Source organism: Silene latifolia, chromosome X (genome assembly GCF_048544455.1).
Source record: "Silene latifolia isolate original U9 population chromosome X, ASM4854445v1, whole genome shotgun sequence".
In the NCBI taxonomy this organism is placed as follows: Eukaryota; Viridiplantae; Streptophyta; class Magnoliopsida; order Caryophyllales; family Caryophyllaceae; genus Silene; species Silene latifolia.
Window position 1 is genome coordinate 260,922,595 of NC_133537.1, and position 26,100 is coordinate 260,948,694.

General features: G+C 37.0%; 1 protein-coding gene across 5 annotated transcripts in view; it reads right to left on the reverse strand.

Moving 5' to 3' along the window:
- The window catches only part of LOC141623941 (protein SIEL-like), a 44,464-nt gene that overhangs the window by 11,899 nt on the left and 6,465 nt on the right, over positions 1–26,100 (reverse strand). For 4 of the 5 annotated variants that reach the window (XM_074440101.1, XM_074440100.1, XM_074440103.1 and 1 more), the window contains 7 exons: positions 3,074–3,249; positions 2,787–2,877; positions 2,578–2,658; positions 2,036–2,269; positions 1,402–1,593; positions 550–690; positions 79–168 (listed from right to left, as the gene is read on the reverse strand). In XM_074440101.1, the coding sequence (XP_074296202.1) occupies positions 79–168; positions 550–690; positions 1,402–1,593; positions 2,036–2,269; positions 2,578–2,658; positions 2,787–2,877; positions 3,074–3,249 (1,005 nt within the window). The remainder of the gene's footprint in view (positions 1–78; positions 169–549; positions 691–1,401; positions 1,594–2,035; positions 2,270–2,577; positions 2,659–2,786; positions 2,878–3,073; positions 3,250–26,100) is intronic. The other variant, XM_074440102.1, reaches the window with a different exon arrangement.

Below are 26,100 nucleotides of genomic sequence, written 5' to 3' on the forward strand. Positions count from 1 at the left end.
CTGATTTAAAAACAAACAAAAACAAGTACACGCACTTGTGCACACACATAAATTGAGGACAGAGAAAGAAGAATTAACCTCATGGTCGAAATTGTCAACAATTCCAACTGAATGATCTCCATTATTCTGACCCACACCAAACAAGGCGCGGAAAATATTGGCTTCACTCTGAAATTGCACATACAATGATTGGCAGAATCAGAGCATGGACGACAATGAGAAGCAAGACAGATGAAGGACTTTGAATATTATCTGGAATGAGATGTATAAATCATGATTTTGGTGGAAAATAAGTCACTCTCAAAGCTAATTGACAGAGAACACATCTATGTTACTCCGACACTTCATGTAACTGCCGTGTCGCATGTCAGACACGCGTTGATGTCCGACACGACACGACACCTCGACACTTCAAGTTCGACCACAAAATAGGAAAATTCACACAGAATAGCCATGTCCGACACTCCGACACGTGTCAGACACGCACCGTGTCGGAGAGTTGGAGCAACACGGGAACACATAGTAAAGTGCTTGAGTATATGGAACAACCTTTGGATACATGTCCAAACATTCTAAGAGGCTTTCAACAGTCATTTTAGATGGCTTCAGCGACGGCAACTTCACAGACCCAATTATACGTATTGCTTCGGATCTTATGTGCAGACAGTTATCCACCAGAGTACCAAGTAACTGCAATAGGAGAAAATGAAAATTATTTTGGCTCTTTCCCTCACAGGCTGTCGCCAAAGAAAATAGAAATATGAAATCACATCATAAGTGGAATATCAAAAACTCCCTCCATTCATTTGGATTCACTATGCGATCCTATATTATACATTCAAATTAATTCACTACATCTCTATTTTGGGTATGAATAACACACAAACACTCCCATGTAAGTGTGACCGCCTTTCTTTTCTCGCATATTTTTCATCTAAAATTTAGGTCCAATAGCAGATGTAGTGAATCCAAGTGAATGAAGCAAGCAGCTGATATGTCATAGTAATGGCTCAAGCACCAACGAGGTGATCTCTGCAAGCTTGAGGAAATATTTGGCCTCCTGAAACGCAAGTTTCAAGCTGCTCACTTGCATGTGACTTTCAGGCAAATATTCACAAGGGAAATAGTCCTGTTTGCCTCCATGACATCCCATGTTCCCAAGCATCAGAACCTTTCAAAACAATAAAATTTAGAATCACAGATATTACTTTATTGTCTAGCCTAAAGTCCTAAACCAATACTTCCCTCATCAGGTTATTCAACACACATGAACAGAGTCTGCAATTGAATTACATCAACAATAGCTTCTTGAAACAGATAAAATGCCGCTAGGACAAAACATATCAGGCTATCAAATTCAAAAACATAGCTTCATATATACTCATAGTACTTAGGACATACCATTTCAATGTGTTCCTCTTGCATCTTTAGACATCCGGAAACTGCCATATGGTGCAGTGTCTTTAAGGCCTCTAACCTGACAATAATTGAGTCGTCATTCAGAACATAGCTTACTATATTAAAAACTTCCCCAGCAAATTGACCAGAGACGACAGGGATCATGCGTAAGGTGACACAGGCAGCTTGTTGTACCTTCAAGGTAGTAAAATAAAGGGTTAACTTACCTTCAAGAGCAAGAATATCGGCAATTTTTTGTCAATAAACATTGTACTAGAATGGTCATAAACACGACAATTACTTCCAGATAAATATGCTATAGTGACCTTGGGTTTCTAATAGTTTCAAGGGGACCACGATTCTATATGCCATGGCACTGGAGTAGAAGATCAAGTTCTAAATAGTTAGCTACACGAGTTCTTTCCCTGTTGCAACTTCAATTTCACTGAAAATTTCACATTTTCCTTTTAGTGAAACTAAGGCCTGAGAAGGACATACATAACAATTGAATGACCAAAAACTAACGGAGTACGTAAATAAAAGCAGGAATGTCTTTCTACTAGCTAGTCCATTACCATTCTAGCTGTAAAATCTAAAACTAAATAAGTAAACAAGGTAATTTAGTGTGTGATTTTACCTCATTGAATTCATCTTCAAGGCCGTGAATGAAAGCACCAGCAGCATTGGCAACATGGATTTTACATTGCCTTGCACTGCACGGAGCTAGGTTTTGCTTATCCTTCACCTTTACTAGGACTTTTTTGGACGGGGCTTGCAACAAAATATCTTCCGAAACACATGTAAATTTTCCCAGGGCAGTAAACGCTTCCACTCGGACTTTGACATTCATGTCTCTTACTGTAGAGCAGATCTGAAAGGGTAAACAAATGCATTAGCAAATTCATATAAAAAAGAAAGCTGAAAAAATAATACTAGAGAAATATAGTAGCAAAATGATCATGAAGACTACAAGCATAGTCACAACTTTTGGTGTAATATACAAGTAAAGCTCAAGTTGAGATGATATATTCTTTTGTATTCCCACTCAATCAATCCCAAAGCAAAAAGCTGGATGATAAGTTACGTATCATAATCAGAATTAAAGAGCATGTAATCCTTGCCACAACACACATTCATAAAACAGTCATGTATAAAGTATCTACTATCCAGGACGATTACCTGCAGAAACACAAAATCAAACCAGTCTCTCTGATGTCCCTCTTGTTTCAATGTAGCAATCATTCGTCCCCATTCACCAGCCTGAAATTATAAAACACTTTTAACTACCCAGTTATATACAAGATAATCAACCTATAACTAACCCTTTTCCCCCAGGTGGGATTAATCAGTCAGTATACGAAACAGCTTTAATTTCTTTTGCAGATCACCTTGTCACGTAAAATTGATTGGCGCTGCAAATGTGCGAATAAAATTATAAGTCGCAAACCGAGTTTCAAAATCACCCGTTGGCACCGGCACCTATTCCAGCAATTAAACCACAAATAATTTAATTTTTGATACCAGAAACGATGCATCAACTTTAGCAATATTAAACCGATTACTCCTACTGTCAACGAATATCTGTTGTTTAGAAAGAAGAAATTTTAATGCAAGGAAATGATAAAAGCAATGAATGAAGATAAAAGTAAGAAGAAAACAAAAAAGAGAGGCTCACGCAGCGAACAGCAGCTTGACGAACATAATCCTGAGGATCAGAGAGGAGGTGAACAGCACGAAAATAGCACAAGTCAACAACATCAGAGTCCTGAATGACAATGGCAGGCTGGCAAAGACGGAGCAAGGCCATAAGTGCAGCTTCCCTGACATTGGGATAAGGATCCTTGGTAAAGCCTAGAAACACAGTGAGCAATAAATTAGGCTGAATGTTGAAGCTGGCTGCATTGTGAAGGAACCAAACCCGAACGGAGATACAAGGGCGGAAAGAAAGGGAGATAAGGAGGGTGTGGTCAACAGAATGAAAATCAAAGGCAGGAATTGATAGAAGGAGGGAAAGAGTAGCGGCGGTGAGGCGTGGGGAGGATGAAGAAAGGAGAGTGGTGAAGGGGAGGGAGTATGAGATATGAGGGCGGGTGAGGGAGAGTTGGGAAAGGAGAGATATAATGTGGAGGTGAGTTTGGTGGTGGAAAGAGCCGGAGAGTATGACGGTTAGGGTTTGGATTAGGACGGTGATAGTGGAGTCGGAGGTTGTGGAATTTGTAATAAGTGACCTGATAGATGATAGGGTTTGGAGAGAAAGAGCAATACTAGTGGTGGTGGTGTTTAACCTTTTCTCAATATCCCGCCATAGCCATTGCTCCATTTCTATTCAAGCTTCTGCCATTCAAATTGCATAAATAAATTGATTAAAACAACAAGAATACGAAGTATTAACTAACAGATTAATACTAACAAAATTCCTCTTTACTATTAATGTGTGTCTACTTCCAATGACGAAAGGAATTAGTTTGTACAAAGCAAATTCTAAATTGCCAATTGCCAAATCCAGACACGAGAAATTAAAAATGAAAAGCAACATACAGGCAATGAGTAAATGGGTTCACAAAGATTGGTAGGCGGGGGGAGTGAAGGTCTTGGGTCGACGGCACCCTTAGGAGATTTTTTGCGGCACCGCGGAGGGGGAGGGCCGGTGGGCACTGGGATTGTTGGGGTGGTAGGGGCGGGTGTTTGGTATTTTTCTTTCTTAATTTCTATTATTAAATACTAGTTGAAAGGCCAACTTTTTTTATTAGGTTCAAGATGAAGTTGATTAACACATCTTCTTATGCTATGATGTTATTTGTGTTTCGCATTTGACTACAATTAGTATAATAAAACTTACAATTCATTGTAAGTATCCTCCAACTCAAGAGAGAGAAAGAAAAATCCCCAAATCAAAACCCTAAAAACCCCGACTCAAACCGCCGCAACTCCTCCGCCCACCGTCCCTCTTGAGCCTCACCCTATCGCCGGAGATGGGGCCGTTTTCAATGCTCTATCTCCGGCGATCTCTCATCCTCCTCTAATTAAACTCGGCTACCCGTTCTCTTACACCCGATTCCATTTCGCTGCTCTCCAATGTCCTCTTCGTGGCTCGATCGTTTTTCGACATTCGATCGTGGTTCTTGTTTTTCGCGAGGATGATGCATTATCGTCAATGCAATTTCTTTTGTTTTTGTCAAGAAGTTGTCAAGGTTTTCGGCCTAATCAAGACGCTATGAATGTTGTTCTCAAAGCTTCTTCTTCTTTTATCCCTTGTGTTTCTCACACCGGTTTTGTTGTCTCTTTTAGTTCCTTTGATCTGTTTTAATTTTTCAATCTGTTTTGGTGTGGTTGAAGCTTAGCTATGTTTGTTACCTTCCTTTCAGAGGTGCTTTTCCACGAGTTTGTTCTTCCTAGCACTGGGATTTCTGCTTCTTCTTTACTGGGTTTGTTGTGTTGCTTTGTCTGTGACTTTGTTTTGCCATATTTCGTTTTCGTAGTCGGAAGTCGATGTTTGGTTTCGATGGTGGAATTTTTCTTTTCTCGACGGGTTCTTGTCCGTAGTTGGCGTTAAAGGTTTCTTTGGGCGGCTTTGTGGTTTGTTTGGGTGTGGGTTTCTGTTTTTGGTAGTTTGGTTTTTATTAGAGGAGTGGGAGTTGGGTGGGTTTGGGATGGGTTTAACGGTGGTGATGGTTCGGGTCAGGTGCGGTGGTTTTCCGAAAACACTTGTCCGGTTTATTTCTTGACGTTTTCTTGTCTGGTTTTTGTTTTAAGTTTTTCCTGGTTTTCTAATTTTAAAATAATCTACTCTTAGTAGAAGAGTATTTGTTTTTTAATCACCTCTTAAAGGTGTTCTATCTCAGCTTTCCGAATTTGGGATGTCTTGTGAAAAGCTATGGCTGCCATTTCTATTAATGCAATTTTCCTAAAACACTTTATTATTGCACATGGAAATGGTGAGTTCAAGGAGGATGACTGGTTACCTTTTAGTTCTTTCTTACCGATGGAAGGAACCCATTTAATTAAGGCTATTTTTCTTAAGGAGAGGGGTAACGACTTCTTTAAGCAAAATTTGTTTGACTCTACGGTAGAACGCTATGAAATGGCATGTCGTTTTTTTATGTTTGGTTTTGGAATCAATGGTGGACTATGACGTTGAATCTGTCTTGCAATTAGCAATCTCTCTAAATTTGAATCTAGCGGCTTGCGCTAATAAGCTCCATGAGTATGAGGCAGCCATAACCTTCAGCTCTTTGGTTTTATCGTCCTTCCCTAAGAACGCTAAAGCTCTTTTTCGTAGAGCTATAGCTTGTATGAAGACTAATATGCTCTTGGAAGCACAAACAGATCTAGAAACTACCCAAATGCTTGAACATAAGAATAAAGATATCCTAAGAGAACTAAATGTGGTCAAGAATCTACGGGTTATTAATCATAACGGTAAAAAAAGAAGTAATGATGACCCGTTGCCATGTGAGATGGCTAGAGAAAATAAAAGGGTTATCCCGGATTTTGCTAATCTTGGGATATCCACGGGTCTTCATGTGGCTCTTGTGTTACTCCTTTTTCTGACTCTGTTCTCAAGGATACCAGCATTTCTGTTGATGGCATTCCAATAAATACCAAGGAAAACTCTTCTCATACTATTGATTTGGAACAGAACTACAAAGACTCTCAAATGGGTGATAATGAGCTTTTTCTTAACAACCGGGTTCTTGAGTTCTCAAGAAAGGGTGCAGGAAAATCACGACTAAGGATCTCCGGACAAGATTATCAAAAAATTCTTCAAGGTAGTAAGGTGAGCTATTACCACAAAAGAGACTTGTCCATTATGACAGTTCGGATCCTTAATATTGAGACCACCAATGAGGGAGAAATTACAAGAGATCATTATAAGAGAAAGAAGAGGAGGAGACGTTCGACGAGGGTGGTGGATGAAGACAGGTTTTCTACTTCGGGCAGATCAAAAGTCATGGAATTAATTCGTGGAGTCCTCTCTAGGTGGCGTAAGCTCGAGGCTGTTCTCCTTTTGTGACAACTTATCTTCTTCTGGTATTCACATCTCCAAAGGAGACCCTACAGTTGTTGCTTCTAATACCAGCTTACCTCTCTCTTTGGTGAATGACATGGACAACATCTCTAATTGCCCTCAAGATCATAAGGATTCAAATGAACATGAGTTGTTTCTTTTTTCAGCTCGCCCTAAAGAGTGTAGGAGTTCTTCGGTTGGTAAACTGTCACGTGCCTCGACTACACGTAGGCTCTACAGGTACCCTTCAAATCGGCAAGTGAGTGAGAAAAGAAGAATTAATAACTTCAAGAAGAAGCATAGCCAAGGGAATGAATCTCCGAGACACAATGTAATGTACCTACTTCCTGTGTAAGTAGGTCTTTCTCCGGTAAATGTCTACGTCCTCGCGGCGTAAGTGTGTCTTGTTGTAGGTACTCCCCTGAAGCTCAATTGACAAAGAAGAGAAGAGAAGTTTCTGCTCAATTGCCAAGTTCGGATCGTCCTCTCAAGAAGTCTTTTCCTTTTGCTAACCTCATCCTTAGTTTGTTTTCCTTTGCAGATAATGTAAGAATAAAGTCCGATTCGGAGAATCGGATAGGCACTCTGTAAGGAAACTTTCTGTATTGTTGCCAAAAAAAAAGATGTTATTTGTGTTTCTTGATTTATTTTTTAATAATGTGAAAAAAAAAGCAAAGAAAATATTGGGGGTTGTAAAAGATCGTCCACGTTTTATAACGAATCGTCGAAGTTTTTAGAAAAAATACCAAGACAACCCTTGCACTCTCTCTCTCTATACTCTATTCTCTCCCAAATTCTCCCAAATAACAAATTAAAAAAAATACAACATTTTGTTAATCGAATTCAATGGCAAACAACGAATCATCGGCAAATTAACTAATTAATAATTTTTCAAACGAATCGTCGACGCTTTTCATGAGAATGCCTTATTAATAATCGTCATCTACATTAACGAAATCAAAACGTTAGATAAAACCCATAAATTTAATACAAAAATAAAAATAAGAATTACCCATTTAAATACAAAATTAACGGTGAAAATGAAATTAAAAAGCCCGAACCATTGACAGACGTTAAAATTCAAAGTCCGACCATGGGTCAGATGTTGAATTTCAACGTCCGTGGCCATATCAGACATTGAAACCCAACGTCATGTCCTTGACCAGACGATGAATTTCAATACTTGACGTTAAGATTCAACATCCAATATATGACAATTGACAATGTTGTTTAGTTTGTATTCGTCAAGCACACTAACAATATAGCTATTGAATGTACTTTGATATTCAATTACAATTGACGATGTTTTGTTTGTATTCATAGGGTACTTAGATATTCAATTGCAATTCGTCAATCATATTTCATAAGTAATGAATGTCTGCGATTTTTAATCAGATCCGTTCTCATAAGGTAATTCCGTGGCAGCGAGGCGGTGGTAGTTAGTGGTGCAGAGGCGGTGTGGTAGCAGTACCGTGGTAGCAGTGGGGCCAATGGTGGCAGTAGCGGCGGCGGTGGTTGGGTCGTGGACTCGTGGGGATTTAAATGGATGTTAGTGAATAAAGTGTAAGAGGGAAAAAGAGAAGAGTAAGAGAGATGTATGTCAAGGGTAAGTTGCATCTTTTTTATGAAAAACATCGACGATTCGTTATAAAACGTCGACGACGTTTCGCAACTGGGAAAATATTCAAACGTAATTGCTATTTTCTACACATTATTTTACTAAATCCTACACAAATTTCTCTATTCTTCCGATTTTGTCTCTCTCATTTTACACCTTGAAAAAGAAATTGAACCTAACTCCCTCTACCCCGACAACTCGTCCTCGACCTCAAACCCCATGCCCAACCAGCGATGAGCACCGTTGAATGGCCTCCGATGATGGGTCATCTTCTAATTCAGATGCACTTTTTCCGACTGCTTGCTTATCGTACTCTCCGACCTAACAACATCACTTTTCCCGACTGCTTGCTTCCGTTGAAATGGCGGCCAGGCTTGGACGACGGCGTAGTTTCCTGTGTTGTCTTCGGTTACTATTTGTTTTTTGTGTTTAATTGCTTGTTCTTTGAAGTTGTACGTACGTAATTGGGGTTTGATTTGGGTAATTAGGGTTAGGAAAAATTTGGGGATTGTGATGATGATGAAGATGAGCAGAAAGATTCAAAGGGTTTTGGGGTTAGTAGGGGAATAAATTAGTGGTAGTCGTCGTTGGTCGGTGTCGGCTAGACCACGGTGGGTTGGGGTATGGAGGGGTTGTCAGGGTAAGGAGCTAGATTTCGATTTGTTTTTTGGGGTGTGAAATAAGAGGGGCAAAATCGGTAAAATATGTATATTTGTGTAGGATTTAGTAAAATGATGTGTAGGAAATAGCACGTCCCTATTCAACATGGATGCAATCGAAACGTATTATTGAAAATGGATTCATATGGTATTAGTTTGATCTGAATTTTATGGGTAAGGTAAAAAGTTGTCGTACTCAATCACTTTGGATGAATTGTTAATAAATACTTCCTCCATTCGACTCCACTCTACCACTTTCAATTTTGTACACTATTCACAAATAAACATTCAATTTTAATTTTCTTTCAATACATAAATGAAAATATATTCATGTGGGATCTTGTTTGATTCGTCTTTACGAGTACATTAAAAATATCTAACTTTTATAATTTTTGCAAATACATAGCTAACGATATTTACCACATATTGGCTGCTAATGAGAGATGTTCCTCATTACCAAAAAGATATTTATCGCGTAAAATACACGTGACAAACGTGATAAAGTAAAGTGTTAGGGTGGCGTTGAATGAAGGAAGTATATAAATTAGAGTAACCAAGTTGACGAGTCATCCTACAACATGTCGATTTTATAAAAAAGATAAAAAAGTAATATGAGAAGCCTGCGTACAACGCATGCGGCGGTAAATGACTGAATTTTGTTCACAGTTCGATAAAACTATTGAAAGACGTTATATACTGTAAACGCATGCTTTATTCAAACACTCTTAGTAATATACGGAGTACAAATTGCACGCTTTGTACTTTTTAATTATACATATGCTTTTATTAAGCAACGCTTTTTAGTAAAGTACACTAAACGGTAAATTTGTCGCTCGAAGTAACTACTGCCTCGACTGTTTCATAGGCCATCTGGCGTTTCAGCTTGATTGTATTTTTGCTCTAACATATGATAATTATGTTTAACATATTGTAGATCATAGAAATTGAAATCAAGAACATCAATTTCATACATATCGCAAATAAATCTCATTGCTTTTCGAGTGCAATTTTTCTCTGACAGACCAATAGGCCAATAAATTTAGCACATTTAGGAGGATTTCCGATTTCATGTATCTAAACATAAGCTTTTATCTCGTCATGTGTGACAGCGTGTATTCCATATTCTGCAGGTGCTACTTTGGTCTGATTCAAAATAGCATTCAACACGGTTTTAAGATTAACTTCAACACAAACTCGAGATGTATCTATGAAAAAAAAGCAGACACATATGAAAAAAAATTAAAATATAATATTATAGATATACCCATCATGTACAGGTTGATTGTAATAAGTATTCGATGTGTGTGTGTGTGTATATATATATATATATATATATATATATATATAGAGTCAGGTTCAAATGAGTCCACAAATTTGGTTGAGTCCATAAGTCCTATTCTTAGCCAATCATTTTCTGACTGTAACTTTACTACTTGATAAGTGTAACTTTAGTCATTTATTACTTTATGAGGATATTTTTTACATTTTAAAGTCATTGTGTATATAAAATTTTGAATTTAGAAATTTGATTTATGTAATTTTAACAAAAGAATATGTAATTTTATTGTTTTACGAATGTAATTTTAGTCATTTAAATTGTAACTTTAGTTGTAGGGTGGTTTTATATATAAATTTGAATTTATATACTTTTATGAGGGTAACTTTACCCCTTTAAAGTGTAACTTTAGCCGCTGAAGGTGTAACTTTAGTTGTATGATGTTTCTAAGAAAAAATTTGAATTTATAATTTTTATGAGTGTAACTTTACCCCTTTTTAGTATAACTTAAGTCGTTGAAGGCGTAACTTTAATTCTATGATGTTTCTTAAGTAAATTTATATTTTTAATTTTTATGGGTGTAACTTTACCTTCTTTTTTAAGTGTAATTCTAGTTGTTGGAGTCGTAATTTTAGTCGTTAGAATCATAATTTTAGTCGTATGGTGGTTTATATATGTAAAAATTTGAATTAATATACATTAATATTGTAACTTTAGTCCTTTCAATTGTAACTTTTGTTTTTCAAGAATGTAACTTTAGCCATGAGTTGTTAGTTTAGCCAACAAAGCTGTAATTTTATTGTCCTACTAATGTAACTATAATCCTTGAATTTGTAACTTTAGTACTTAAATTTGTAACTTTAGTCCCAAAAATGTAAATTTATACTACTAACTTTCTTTCTCAACCACCACCAACATCATCCTATCACCTCCTGCCACAACCACCTCATCACCACCACCACCTCCAAACCGCAACAACCAACAACAACCCAAGCCACTTTTTATTTCAGATCTGAAAAAAAAAAAAAAAAAAAAAAAAAAAAAGATTGACGCGGCAGACCCACCACGCACCACAACTGCCACCACCCCCTTCTCCTTCCCCCACGCGGCAAAAAAAAAAAAAAAAAAAAAAAAAAAAAAAAAAATCGAAAAACCAACCACGACCCTAAACCCTAAAACCCACCACGACACAACCAACAATCACAACCGCCAAAAACCCACCACGACCCTAAACCCTAAAACCCACCACGACACAACCAACAATCACAACCGCCACCACCACCCCCTTCTCCTTCCCCCACGCGGCAAAAAAAAAAAAGAAAAAAAAAATCGAAAAACCCACCACGACCCTAAACCCTAAAACCCACCATCAACAACCAACAACCAATAACATTTATTTTTTTCAGATCTGAAAAAAAAAAAGAGAAAGGAGAAGGAGATGGGGCGGTGTGAGTGAACGAGAGAGAAAGAGAAAGGCGAGGTGGTGGTGGTGGTGTCGTGAAGGGCGGAGAAGAGGAAGGGAGTGACGTGGTGGGTGGCACGACGGACCGGTGGCGGCGTGGGACTGGTGGTGACGGTTGGTGTGGAGTCAGTTTTTTTTTTTTTTTTTTTTGGTCAGGATGAAGAGAGAGAGTGAGAGGAGTGATGTGAATGAAAGAGTGAGAAGTGATTAGGGTTTGTGTTCCTTTTATATCTAGCCCATTCATTTTGTTTTAATCTTGGCCCTTCATTTTGTTTGATCGATGGCTTGGATGAGGACTCGAGGACTCAACCAAAGAGTAGGACTTACATGATCCTATCTCTATATATAATATATATAGAGATAGGATCATGTAAGTCCTACTCTTTTGGTTGAGTCCTTGAGTCCTCATCCAAGCCATTGGATCAAACAAAATGAAGGGCCAAGATTAAAACAAAATGAATGGGCTAGATATAAAAGGAACAAAAACAATGTTCTACACACGATATACTTTGTTTTGAACAAAAACAATGTTCTACACACGATATTTAAACAAAAAACAAAGAAGAAAAAACCTACTGTTTATGATTATCAAAACAAAGTATATGAAAACAATGAGTATAGGTGGAGATTCAAAAGCAACAAAGTATATGAAAATTGGATTAAATTCAACGAATTTAAACCCCTTTTTTGTAGATCTGGAAAGAGAGGAGGAAGAAGAAAGGATGGTGCGTGGTGGTGTAGGTGGAGATTCGGTGGTGAAGTGAGACGGCGGTGGTGGAGATCGGAAGGTTAGGTCGTGAGTGAGGTCGTGGTGTGTGGTGCGGCGGTGAGGTCGTGAGTGAGGTGTTGGTGGTGGCGTGCGCGGCAGGCGGCTACACGGAGGGCGAAAGTGGCATTGGTGACGGTGGTTTGGTGCGGAGGTCGGATGGTGGACGGTAGTAGGAATGACGGTGGTTGTTGTGGTGGGTGATAAAGAGGAGAGGAAGGAAGGTGGTGGCCGGGTTGGGTGGTGGTCAGCCGGAGGTGTGGAAGAGGGAGTGGGTATTTTTTTGGGTATTTTTTTGTTGATTTGGTTTTTTTTTGTTTTGTGAGAATGAGAGGGAAATGAGAGAGAATGAGTGAATGAGAGAGAAGTGAGAGGGTGAATTATGAGGAAGTGAGAAGGGAGAATTAGAAGGAGGATGGAGTTATACAAATTAGGATGGAGTTGTACATGAATTAGGAAGGGAGATTAGGGAGGGAGATTTATGGCCATCCATTGAGATGTAATCTCATCCCTCCATCCCTTCCATCCAAAGGCCCTTATAAGGACTTAGGGACTCAATGGATGTAAGGGCCTTATAAGAACTGCTCTCTCTCTCTCTCTCTCTATATATATATATATATATATATATAGAGTCAGGTTCAAATGAGTCCACAAATTTGGTTGAGTCCATAAGTCCTATTCTTAGCCAATCATTTTTTCGATCAGTAACTTTACTACTTGATAAGTGTAACTTTAGTCATTTATTACTTTATGAGGATATTTTTTACATTTTAAAGTCATTGTGTATATAAAATTTTGAATTTAGAAATTTGATTTATGTAATTTTAACAAAAGAATATGTAATTTTATTGTTTTACGAATGTAATTTTAGTCATTTAAATTGTAACTTTAGTTGTAGGGTGGTTTTATATATAAATTTGAATTTATATACTTTTATGAGGGTAACTTTACCCCTTTAAAGTGTAACTTTAGTCATTTGAAGGTGTAACTTTAGTTGTATGATGTTTCTAAGAAAAATTTGAATTTATAATTTTTATGAGTGTAACTTTACCCCTTTTTAGTATAACTTAAGTCGTTGAAGGCGTAACTTTAATTCTATGATGTTTCTTAAGTAAATTTATATTTTTAATTTTTATGGGTGTAACTTTACCTACTTTTTTAAGTGTAATTCTAGTTGTTGGAGTCGTAATTTTAGTCGTTAGAATCATAATTTTAGTCGTATGGTGGTTTATATATGTAAAAATTTGAATTAATATACATTAATATTGTAACTTTAGTCCTTTCAATTGTAACTTTTGTTTTTCAAGAATGTAACTTTAGCCATGAGTTGTTAGTTTAGCCAACAAAGCTGTAATTTTATTGACCTACTAATGTAACTATAATCCTTGAATTTGTAACTTTAGTACTTAAATTTGTAACTTTAGTCCCAAAAATGTAAATTTATACTACTAACTTTCTTTCTCAACCACCACCAACATCATCCTATCACCTCCTGCCACAACCACCTCATCACCACCACCACCTCCAAACCGCAACAACCAACAACAACCCAAGCCACTTTTTATTTCAGATCTGAAAAAAAAAAAAAAAAAAAAAAAAGATTGACGCGGCAGACCCACCACGCACCACAACTGCCACCACCCCCTTCTCCTTCCCCCACGCGGCAAAAAAAAAAAAAAAAAAAATCGAAAAACCAACCACGACCCTAAACCCTAAAACCCACCACGACACAACCAACAATCACAACCGCCAAAAACCCACCACGACCCTAAACCCTAAAACCCACCACGACACAACCAACAATCACAACCGCCACCACCACCCCCTTCTCCTTCCCCCACGCGGCAAAAAAAAAAAAGAAAAAAAAAATCGAAAAACCCACCACGACCCTAAACCCTAAAACCCACCATCAACAACCAACAACCAATAACATTTATTTTTTTCAGATCTGAAAAAAAAAAAAAAAAAGGAGAAGGAGATGGGGCGGTGCCGTGAACGAGAGAGAAAGAGAAAGGCGAGGTGACTGGTGGTGGTGTCGTGAAGGGCGGAGAAGAGGAAGGGGAGTGACGTGGTGGCAAAGCACGGATGGTGGCGGCGTGGGACCGGTGGTGACGGTTGGTGTGGAGTTTTTTTTTTTTTTTTTTTTTTTTTTTTTGGTCAGGATGAAGAGAGAGAGTGAGAGGAGTGATGTGAATGAAAGAGTGAGAAGTGATTAGGGTTTGTGTTCCTTTTATATCTAGCCCATTCATTTTGTTTTAATCTTGGCCCTTCATTTTGTTTGATCCAATGGCTTGGATGAGGACTCAAGGACTCAACCAAAAGAGTAGGACTTACATGATCCTATCTCTATATATATATATATATATATATATATAGAGAGAGAGAGAGAGAGAGAGAGCAGTTCTTATAAGGCCCTTACATCCATTGAGTCCCTAAGTCCTTATAAGGGCCTTTGGATGGAAGGGATGGAGGGATGAGATTACATCTCAATGGATGGCCATAAATCTCCCTCCCTAATCTCCCTTCCTAATTCATGTACAACTCCATCCTAATTTGTATAACTCCATCCTCCTTCTAATTCTCCCTTCTCACTTCCTCATAATTCACCCTCTCACTTCTCTCTCATTCACTCATTCTCTCTCATTTCCCTCTCATTCTCACAAAACAAAAAAAAACCAAATCAACAAAAAAATACCCAAAAAAATACCCACTCCCTCTTCCACACCTCCGGCTGACCACCACCCAACCCGGCCACCACCTTCCTTCCTCTCCTCTTTATCACCCACCACAACAACCACCGTCATTCCTACTACCGTCCACCATCCGACCTCCGCACCAAACCACCGTCACCAATGCCACTTTCGCCCTCCGTGTAGCCGCCTGCCGCGCACGCCACCACCAACACCTCACTCACGACCTCACCGCCGCACCACACACCACGACCTCACTCACGACCTAACCTTCCGATCTCCACCACCGCCGTCTCACTTCACCACCGAATCTCCACCTACACCACCACGCACCATCCTTTCTTCTTCCTCCTCTCTTTCCAGATCTACAAAAAAGGGGTTTAAATTCGTTGAATTTAATCCAATTTTCATATACTTTGTTGCTTTTGAATCTCCACCTATACTCATTGTTTTCATATACTTTGTTTTGATAATCATAAACAGTAGGTTTTTTCTTCTTTGTTTTTTGTTTAAATATCGTGTGTAGAACATTGTTTTTGTTCAAAACAAAGTATATCGTGTGTAGAACATTGTTTTTGTTCTTTGTTTTGTTTTTGTTTTTTGTTTTGGTTTTTTGTTTTTATTTTTTATTTTTTATTTGGTTGTTATTGTTATTTGATTTTTTGGACTAAAGTTATACATCTTGTCCATTAAAGTTATACACTGCGTGCATTAGAGTTATACACACGATATTTAAATTTGGTTTTGTTATTTGGTTTTTTTTTAGATTTTAGATTTGGTTTTTTGTGATTGTTATTTGGTTTTTTGTTTTGTTATTGTTATTATTGTTATTTGGTTTTTATTATTGTTATTCAAGTTTTTTTATTTGTTTGATTTTATGATTTGTGTTATGTTTTGATTTGATTTTTTTTATTGTTTGATTTTTTTACTATTTACGACTAAAGTTATACATTTTATGACTAAAGTTATACATTTTATGACTGAAGTTATACTCTTATGGAATAAAGTTATACAATTTTGGACTAAAATTACACAAATTTGGACTGAAGTTATACAAATAAGGACTAAAGTTATACAAATAAGGACTAAAGTTATACAATTTTGGACTAAAGTTATACAAATTTGGACTACAATTATACAAAAAATGATTGAAGTTATACAAATAAGGACAAAAGTTATTCAAATAAGGACTAAAGTTATACAAAAATGGACTGAAGTTATACAAAAAAGGACTGAAGTTATACAAAAAAGGACTGAAGTTATACAAAAATAGACCAAAGTTATACAAAAAAGGACTAAAGTTATACAAAAATGAACCAAAGTTATACAAAAATGAACCAAAGTTATACAAAAAAATGGACTAAAGTTATACAAAAATGAACCAAAGTTATACAAAAAATGGACCAAAGTTATACAAAAATTGGACTAAAGTTATACAAAAAATGGACCAAAGTTATACAAAAAAGGACCAGAGTTATACAAAAATGGACCAGAGTTATACAAAAATGCACCAGAGTTATACAAAAATGCACCAGAGTTATACAAAAATGCACCAAAGTTATACAAAAATGAACCAAAGTTATACAAAAAAAGACCAAAGTTATACAAAAAAAGACTAAAGTTATACAAAAAATTGGACTAAAGTTATACAAAAAATGAACCAAAGTTATACAAAAATGAACCAAAGTTATACAAAAATGAACCAAAGTTATATAAAAATGAACCAAAGTTATACAAAAATCGACCAGAGTTATACAAAAATGCACCAAAGTTATACAAAAAATGGGCTAAAGTTATACAAAAATGAACCAAAGTTATACAAATATGGACTAACTTTAGTCCATTTTTGTATAACTTTGGTTCATTTTTGTATAACTTTGGTTCATTTTTGTATAACTTTAGTCCATTTTTTGTATAACTTTGGTCCATTTTTTGTATAACTCTGGTCGATTTTTGTATAACTCTGGTCGATTTTTTGTATAACTTTGGTTCATTTTTATATAACTTTGGTTCATTTTTGTATAACTTTGGTTCATTTTTGTATAACTTTGGTTCATTTTTTGTATAACTTTAGTCCAATTTTTTGTATAACTTTAGTCTTTTTTTGTATAACTTTGGTCTTTTTTTGTATAACTTTGGTGCATTTTTGTATAACTCTGGTGCATTTTTGTATAACTCTGGTGCATTTTTGTATAACTCTGGTCCATTTTTGTATAACTTTGGTCCATTTTTTGTATAACTTTAGTCCAGTTTTTTGTATAACTTTAGTCCAATTTTTGTATAACTTTAGTCTTTTTTTGTATAACTTTGGTCTATTTTTGTATAACTTTGGTTCATTTTTGTATAACTTTAGTCCATTATTGTCTTAGATGAAAAAAAAAGTATCTCACAAAAAAAAACGAGATTTAAAACACGAAATCTTAAAAAAAACGTATACCAAAAAGAGATTTAAGAAAATGAATAATAAATGAGAACTAACAAAATAAAAGACAACTAAAATAAAATAAAAGACAAAAAAAATAATGAATGGAAAAAACAACTCAAAACATACAAATTAACACAAAAAAAAAAACGTGTTGGAAAAAAAAAAAAAAAAAAAAAAAAAAAAAAACGCAACGGCGGTGGGGTGGCGGCGGCGGGGGTGGTGGGTGGTTAGTTGGTGTCGGGTGGGGTGGTGGTGGGTGGTGGTGAATGAGGAAGAGAGGAATGAATGATTTATTTGAGTTTTTTGATTTATTTGGATTTTTTGGGTTTTTTATTTATTTGGATTTTTGGGTTTTTTTTTTAGAGTTTGAGAGAAGAGAGAAATGAAATGTGTAAGATGAAAGAGAAATGGATGAGTGGAAAACAAATATATAGTAAATTAGTGATTAATTAGAGTGGATTAGTGAAGGAGGAGAGAGATGGTGAGATTAGCTTATAAACACACTTTTTTGGGGTTGATCTCATCCCTCCATCTCCCTCCATCCAATGGCTCATAATAGAACTTATGAACTCAATATATCTTTTGGCCTTAGTTGATCTCTTCTCTATATATATATATATATATATATATATATATATATATATATATATATATAGAGGCAAGTTCTAATGAGTCCATCTAAAATGGTGAGTCCACTAAGTCCTAATCTTAGCCATTGATCTTCTAGGATTAAAGGTTGAGATTTTAAAATTTTAAGATGAAAACTTTAATGTTTTATAAATGTAACTTTAATTTATGAGTGTAACTTCAATTCTTTATAATTATAACTTTAACATTTAAGGTCATTTTATAAATAAAAATTTAAATTTATGTTATAAAATTTTATTTTAAATATATAAAATTGATTTTTAAATGTAATTTTAGTGTTTTACGAGTGAAACTTTAATGCGAAAAATTGAAACTTTAATTTTTTTAGGCAATTTTTAATAAAAAAATTTTAATTTTTTTAATTTTACTCATTTTTTAAATGTAACTTTAATGTTTTACGAGTAAAACTTTAATACTAAAAATTAAAACTTTAATTTTTTTGACAATTTTTAATATAAAAATTTAAATTTATTTAATTTTACATATTTATAAATATAACTTTAATGTTTTACGAGTAAAACTTTAATCAAAAAAATTGAAACTTTAATTTTTTTTAGGTGAATTTATTTAATTTTAACGATTTATAAATTTTATGTAAATATTATAATTTTATAACTTTAATGTTTTACGAGTAAAACTTTAATCCAAAAAATTGAAACTTTAATTTTTTAGGTGAATTTATTTAATTTACCATTTTATAAATTTTATGTAAATATTGTAATTTTATAAATATAACTTTAATATTTTACGATTGTAACTTTAGTCATATTTTTTAAAACTTTATGTTTTTTAGGATTGAAATTATGTAATTTAAGTCTTTTAGTCCATATAAGCATAACCACCACCAACCACCGTGGTAACCACCACCAACCACCGTGACGTCCCCACGCCACCACGCACCAATCTGAAAAAAAAGAAGCCGCACACCACCACATCACCACCATCACCACAACTAACCCACCGATCACCCTACCTTTACTACCACCACCAACCACCATATAGATCTGAAAAAAAAAAAAAAAAAAAAAAAAAAAAAGAGAAAGAGACAGGCGGCAGCCTCACCAACAACCACCAGACCCACCACCAACACTCGACATAGATCTGAAAAAAAGAGAGAAGGGAGATAGGAGGCACAACCTAACAACCACCACGACACACATCAAAAAAAAAAAAAAAAAAAAGGCGGCAACAACCACGCCGAAAACACCAAAAAAAAAAAAAAAAAAAAAAAAAAACTACCACCACCGAGTCACGCCCACTACCGACAAAACCACCACAAGAAAACAACCACCACTACCCCCTAACTACCACCGTGACAACAACCAACAAAAAAAAAAAAAAGAGAAGAGGAGGCAGCGGCAGCAGGTGAGGCAGGCGCGGAGGGGATGTCGTGGTGGGCCGGTGATGCGAGAAAAGGGCGTGGAGGCAGTGAGGTAGTGTTGGCTTAGTGTTGGCGTGGTGGCGGTGGAGGAACGGCCGAACGGAGGTCTTTGTGGCATGTGGGAGGTAGAGAGAGAAAGGGAGGAAGAAAGATAAGTGGGAGATGTAAAATGAATAGAATTAGGGTTTGTTGTGTTTTATATAGGTCATTTATTTTCAGAATTAATCTTAGCCATTGATTTTGTTATAATCTAATGGCTAAGATTAGGACTCATGGACTCACCTAAGGAAGGTGGACTCATTTGAACCTAATTCTATATATATATATATATATATATATATATATATATATAGAAATTGAATCATCTGAGCCACCCTCCTTAAGGTAAGGCGGCTGAACCCTTTCTAAACCATTGGATCTTATTATTACAGATGCACCAGATGTTAACACGTTTCCCCTCTATATACTCCCCAACTAACGCTTCACCCTCATTTACTCGTTCATTTTTTTTCGCTTGTTTTCTTTGTCTTCAAACTTTTCTTCAGCTCACTCATCTTTTCCGCCATTACTACCGAGCTTTCAACGAGCTTCAAACCGCCATTACTACTGCGCTTCCGACCGCCATTATCCTCCTCAGTTTAGGTACTTTCGATTCAATAGTATTCATTTCAATTCATCCTTAATTTCATTCCGTTTCTGTGATTCATCTTCTTTCGCCATTATCAGTGTACTAGCGAGATTTCTGTGATTCATCTTCTACCTATTTACTTCGCTAATTTCAAGCTCAACTATTTCCATTACTTATTAATGGCGGTTGGATGCAGGTTTTATAGGAGCGCATAAAATCAATTGCAGACGATTTCTCCTCTTTTTCGCCAGGTCCTTCCCCTTGCTTACCTTAATTTTTTTAAAATTAAATAAAAACACTAAATATGTCAAATAAAATGGCAAATGTGTAAACAGCGACAAATATGTGCCGGTGCATAATTGCTTCGTCTATACAGCTATCATCATGTGTTAATGGATTACCTGTAAAGTGGCCCCACATGAAAATACATTCGAAGCTTACAAATAAAAAAAAAATACGAGAATAGGTTTACTATTTAGTTAGAAACTGGAAATATCTTCCACGATATTCGGAAGAGACGAGCGAGAATGGAGCTAGTTGATAAAAGAGCTTAACTAGAGGCAACTACTGACTAATTAAGAAAGTCCAGGGGGAAAGGCATCAATACCAACATTGAGTTAGGAGTTATTTGACAGACAAGGCATCTATGACAAGTTATCTCCATTTGGCAAAATAAGAACTTCATAACTTTTACAAAAAGCTTAACCATGTTCCCTAACACATAACGGATAAAGTACACATCATGGATAATCAATTACCACGCAACTATTATGAGTCAAATCACCAATGATTACGAATCGATAATCATACAAGATACTCATAGCAAATAAATGTTTCATAATAAAACGAATTAATATAATTAACAAAGCATGTACAAAGTAAAATTTACCAGATTTTATCTAAGTATACTAGCTTAGGGGGTGTTTGATGTAAAATAACCACGAGTTGTAAAACTACTCGACTTTTTATGTTAGTTTTAATTTAAAGAAATACGCAACAGAATTAATTGTTTTTGGTGTTTTTTTGTATGAAATATGCACGAAAAATAAAGGATATGAATTAGTTGCGACAATCTCGTAAGACCCCTCAACTAAAACTAGGATATGACGTGAACAACTCTCCTCCCTCGCAAGGAACTCGAAACTGAACACGAATGTCACGCAACCTCACAAGGATGAATGTGTATTATCTCACCCTCGCAAGAACGAAATAATAAATCTAATAACTCGCAAGCAATTAGAACACACAAAGTATAAAACTTGAATTAACTCTCAAACTTCAATTAATAAAACTGAATACAAAGCCCTCTATTTATAGTAGAGTAGGACGACTAAGAGGACTCCTAAAACTGCCTAAAAACAACTTTCCTAAACTCGACCCTTAGAGAATTGGCAAAATTGCCTTATCACAACTTGCTAAAATTAGGAAAGAAACAATAAGAAAATAAACACTACCTTAAACTTATTAGGCAAAATAAAATAAGAAAACTAATAATATGACTCGATTTAGGGAAGTAAACTTGAGTGAGTACGTCACCCGCGTAGAAGTTGGACAGCTCAACTTAAAACAATCATATCTCCTTCGTTACTTCACCAAATAAGGCGTATGACCATTCGTTGGAAAGCTAACATCATGTAGTTTCATCTCCAACACACATCACACCAAAAATAGCCATATTTTCGGAGATATTGAGCTTTTAAATCAAGTGAACGAATCTGAATGACAAGAGTGACTTGAACTTTCGTTTTGAACTTATGCTCATGTCCCTCATGTATCAGTGTTTGTTCGTGAAGGAGTAAGGGAATGGAAACAACAAATGGGAAATAAGGAATAAACCTTCATTCCTTCGCGTGTTTTTGGTATTGAATAGGTAAGACAATGACAAAATATTTCTCTAACCCACTAACCACCCCAACTCCACTGCCACTACCATGAAACCACCCCCACCGCTATCACCGTTAGTGACAGTGACGGCACCCCCTCCGTCCCATTCGTCGGCGTTTCCTTCCCCATCACACTCACTCCAGCCAGAATTTACATCCCTACCTACTGAACCGCTCACACAACCCTAGATATCCCTTCCCCACCCCAATAAACCACCTAATGCGGTTTTTAGGCTTGAGTTTGGGAAACTCTTGGGGGCATGGGGGAATCAGTCTAAGGGAATGGGTGGTATAACTAATCTGAAAAAGGGGTAAAGCGTATGGAAACAGGTATCAAACAAACATCAACAAAGAGAATGGTAATGGTCCATTTCCTTTCCCTTTCTTGAATACCTCTTATCAAACACCCCCTTAGTCTTTGTGGTTTCGCACCCAATGCAATAACACCACCTCTAGAACACAGATCATTTTTTGCACACTTTCAAAAATCCAACAATATGTTTGAATGAATTAGGGCTGCGAAAGCTTAGGTTCAAACCGGTAAAATAGACCGGATAAGATCCAAACCCAGACCAAATTCATTTAGGTCCGGTCCTCGGTCCTCATCTTTTGTAGTTTCAGTCTTCGGACCAAGTTGTCAATTGAGTTCAAACTGAATGGACCGAATTTGCTCTTATATTAGACTAATCCTTATAACTTTTACCAGACAATTGAGTAAGTTAGCTTCCAAAGACATTATAAGCTTAATATGTGTTACTCAAACACACCGACAAGTGTCGGTGTGCAACAGCCGTCGAAATATCGGACACGTAATTCCTGAAATTTTAGGATATGTGAACACGGTAAACAGAGTGTCTTGACCTACAAAGTGGACACGACACGACTGTGAGAAGCATGTCAAAACTCAAATGTCAAAATAAAATTGGTGAGGGGCATTAGAGTCCACTACCCATCATTACCCCACTTGCCATTCTCTCGTCAATGTGGACCTAGAATTAAACATAGAAATATGCCACATCATTAAAAGGGTGAGGCGGTTAGATAAAGCTCATAAACCAAAGGCCACTTATTAAAACAACTATACCAAAGCATAAGACAACGCAAACCCTAACGATGAGACACTCGCTTGCCACCTCACTCACTGCACTTGTCCACCACGCCGCCTTGCAATGTTTGTAAGCCTCGAACAAACCATCGCCGCAATCTAAAGGTAAGATTTCATCGCTATTTCGTGCCTAATTGTCAAAGCCGTGTCAATGTTATAATCGTTGGGGTGCGTGTCACGACACCTTACCGTGCCAACGTAACACAACTTAATATTAAAGGTTATCTAATTTAAACAATGGTAGATCATTCATTGGAGAGAAATTGATCATTGGTGGAGAGGTAAGAGGTTGTAGAACGAGTCCCTATTGGAGAGAAATTGATCATTGGTGGCGACCTCAATGGGCATGTGGGTACTAGTCGAGTTGGCTTCGAGAGCATTCATGGGGGTTTTGGGTTCGGGGAGAGAAATAAAGCAGGAAGTAACATATTAGACTTTGCTTTGGCATATGACTTGGGTATAATGAACACTTGGTACGAGAAAAGGCATTCCCATTTGGTGACTTATATGTGTGGAGGAAAGAGTACACCGATTGCAAGGTCATACCTGGGGAAAGTGCCGCGACACAACATAGACTAGTGGTGCTTGATTTTCGGGGTAAGAGAGACTTGAGGAAGAGAAAGATAATCGGTAAGGCACGAATCAGGTGGTGGAAGCTATAAGGGGAAAACCAACAAGCGTTTTTGGATAAGGTCGGAAGTAGCGATATTTGGTCGGATTATAAGGAGAAAGATATTGATGCAACGTGGGATAAATTGGAGCATGTTGTAAAGGATTTGGCGAGGGAGGTGTTAGGGGAATCTAAAGGGAATAGACCATGAAGTAAGGACACATCTTGGTGGAACGAGGAGGTGAGACAAGCGATAAAGACAACGTGAATGCTATAAGGTTTTGGGGAAATGCATGAGTGATGAGAACTTTGAAAAGTACAAGGAGGCAAGACGAGCCCAAGAAGTGTATGCCAGCTTGGACACGAGAGAAGGAGAGAAAGATATCTATAAACCGGTTCGCATAAGAGACCGAAAAACGAGGGATATTGGGAGAGTTAGGTGTGTGAAAGATATGGACGACAAGGTTCTGGTTCAGGATAACGAAATAAAGGCTAGATGAAGTTCTTACTTGATACTTAGACCGAAAGATGAGGGATATTGGGAGAGTTAGGTGTGTGAAAGATATGAACGACAAGGTTCTCGTTCAGGATAACGAAATAAAGGCTAGATGGAGTTCTTACTTTGATACTTTATTCAATGGACATCAGGAGCAAGGTTTTGGGGATGTAGAAGTAACACCAAGCATGGTTAATCGGGAATTTGTGCGTAGAATACAAAAGAGTGAAGTTAGAAAGGTGTTAAGGAAGATGGGGTCAAAGAAAGAAGGGGGACCGGATGGTATACCCATAGAAGTTTGGAGGTGCTTCGGGGAGAAAGGAATCGAATGGGTAACCATGCTCTTCAACAAGATTTGGAAGAGCAACAAGATGCCATCAGCTTGGAGGAGAAGTACTCTTGTCCTTTTGTACAAGAACAAAGGTGATGTTCAAGAGTGTTCCAATTATCGGGAAATTAAACTTATGAGTCATACGATGAAGTTATGGGAGCGGATAATCGAGCAAAGGCTTAGGAGATGTGTAGACATCTCGGATAACCAATTTGGATTTATGCCCGGGAGATCGGCTATGGATGCGATTTTTATCATGAGACAGTTGATGGAACACCATCGGGACAAGAAGGACTTGTATATGGTTTTTATTGACTTGGAAAAGGCATATGATAGGGTACCAAGAGAAGTGCTTTGGTGGGCTTTAGCGAGAAAGGGTGTGTCTCGAAAATATATTGACCTCATAGACCTCATAAAGGACATGTATGAGGGGGCTAGTGCAAGTGTTCGCACTAATGTTGGGAGAACGGAAGAATTTCCCATTACCGTCGGGGTGCATCAAAGTTCCGCACTTAATCCTTTTCTCTTTACTATAGTTATGGATGAGTTGACAAGGGATATTCAGGACGACATCCCTTGGTGTATGATGTTTGCCGATGATATTGTGCTGATTGATGAGACGAAAGAGGGGTGGAGAGAAAGTTGGAATTGTGGAGGCAGACTTTAGAGAGACTCGTGGGTTTAGGCTAGCAGAGTAAGACCGAGTATTTGAGGTGTCGGTTCACTAAAGTGAAGTGGCAGGTCGAGATCGAGAGAGGCGGGGAGTATTATTTTCGATGGGGATGTTCAGGGGTCAGATTTCTTCGGATACCTAGGATCTATTATTCAAAAGAATGGGGAGTTAGACGGAGATGTGGCTCATAGAAAAGAGTGCTTCAGGGTTTTTATGCGATAAAGAAATGCCCCAAAGATTAAAGGGAAAATTTTATCGCAAGGCAATTAGACCTGCCTTACTTTACGGTCCCGAGTGTTCCGAGTGTTGGGCCGTGAAACATTGTCACATTCAAAAGATGAGTGTGGCGGAGATGCGTATGTTAGAGGTGGATGTTCAGACATACAATGAAAGATCGATTAAGGAATGAGGTGATTATGGAAAAGGTAAAAGTGGCGACAATAGAGGACAAGATGATGGAAAATCGACTAAGATGGTTTGGCCATGTGAGAAGGAGAGCTATGGACGCACCAGTTAGGAGGCTGAAGGCTTGGAGGGCAGAAAAGGTCCCTAGAGGTAGAGGGAGACGGAGACAGACATGGTTGAGAGTGATCGAGCACGATATGAGATTTCTGGAGCTTGAGGAGAGTATGGTGACGGAGAGGGCACAATGGAGGGAAATGATTGTTTTGGAGGAAAACAAATGAGGCGATCTTAAATAGAAGAGGCTAAATAATGCTAATTTGGAAGTTAAATGATGTACACTAAAATTAGTGTTCACAAACTTAAATGACATAAATATTAATTAGAAAAAAAAAAAAAAAAAAAAAAAAAAAAAAAAGCATTCAAAAGGTTGTATATAATAGGTTGCTTTATATAATCTTTATTGTGGTAGGAATTATTGCAAAATTAGTATGAGAGTTAAATGGAGTAACGGTTAGGCTAAGGCAGGGAATTAGAAGAGAGTTGTGAGAAAATTCGACGATGCCTTTAAGAAAACCATTGGACTTATGTGAAAATTATCGTGGGTTGAACTTAAATAATGGTTGAATATAAAATGCCAT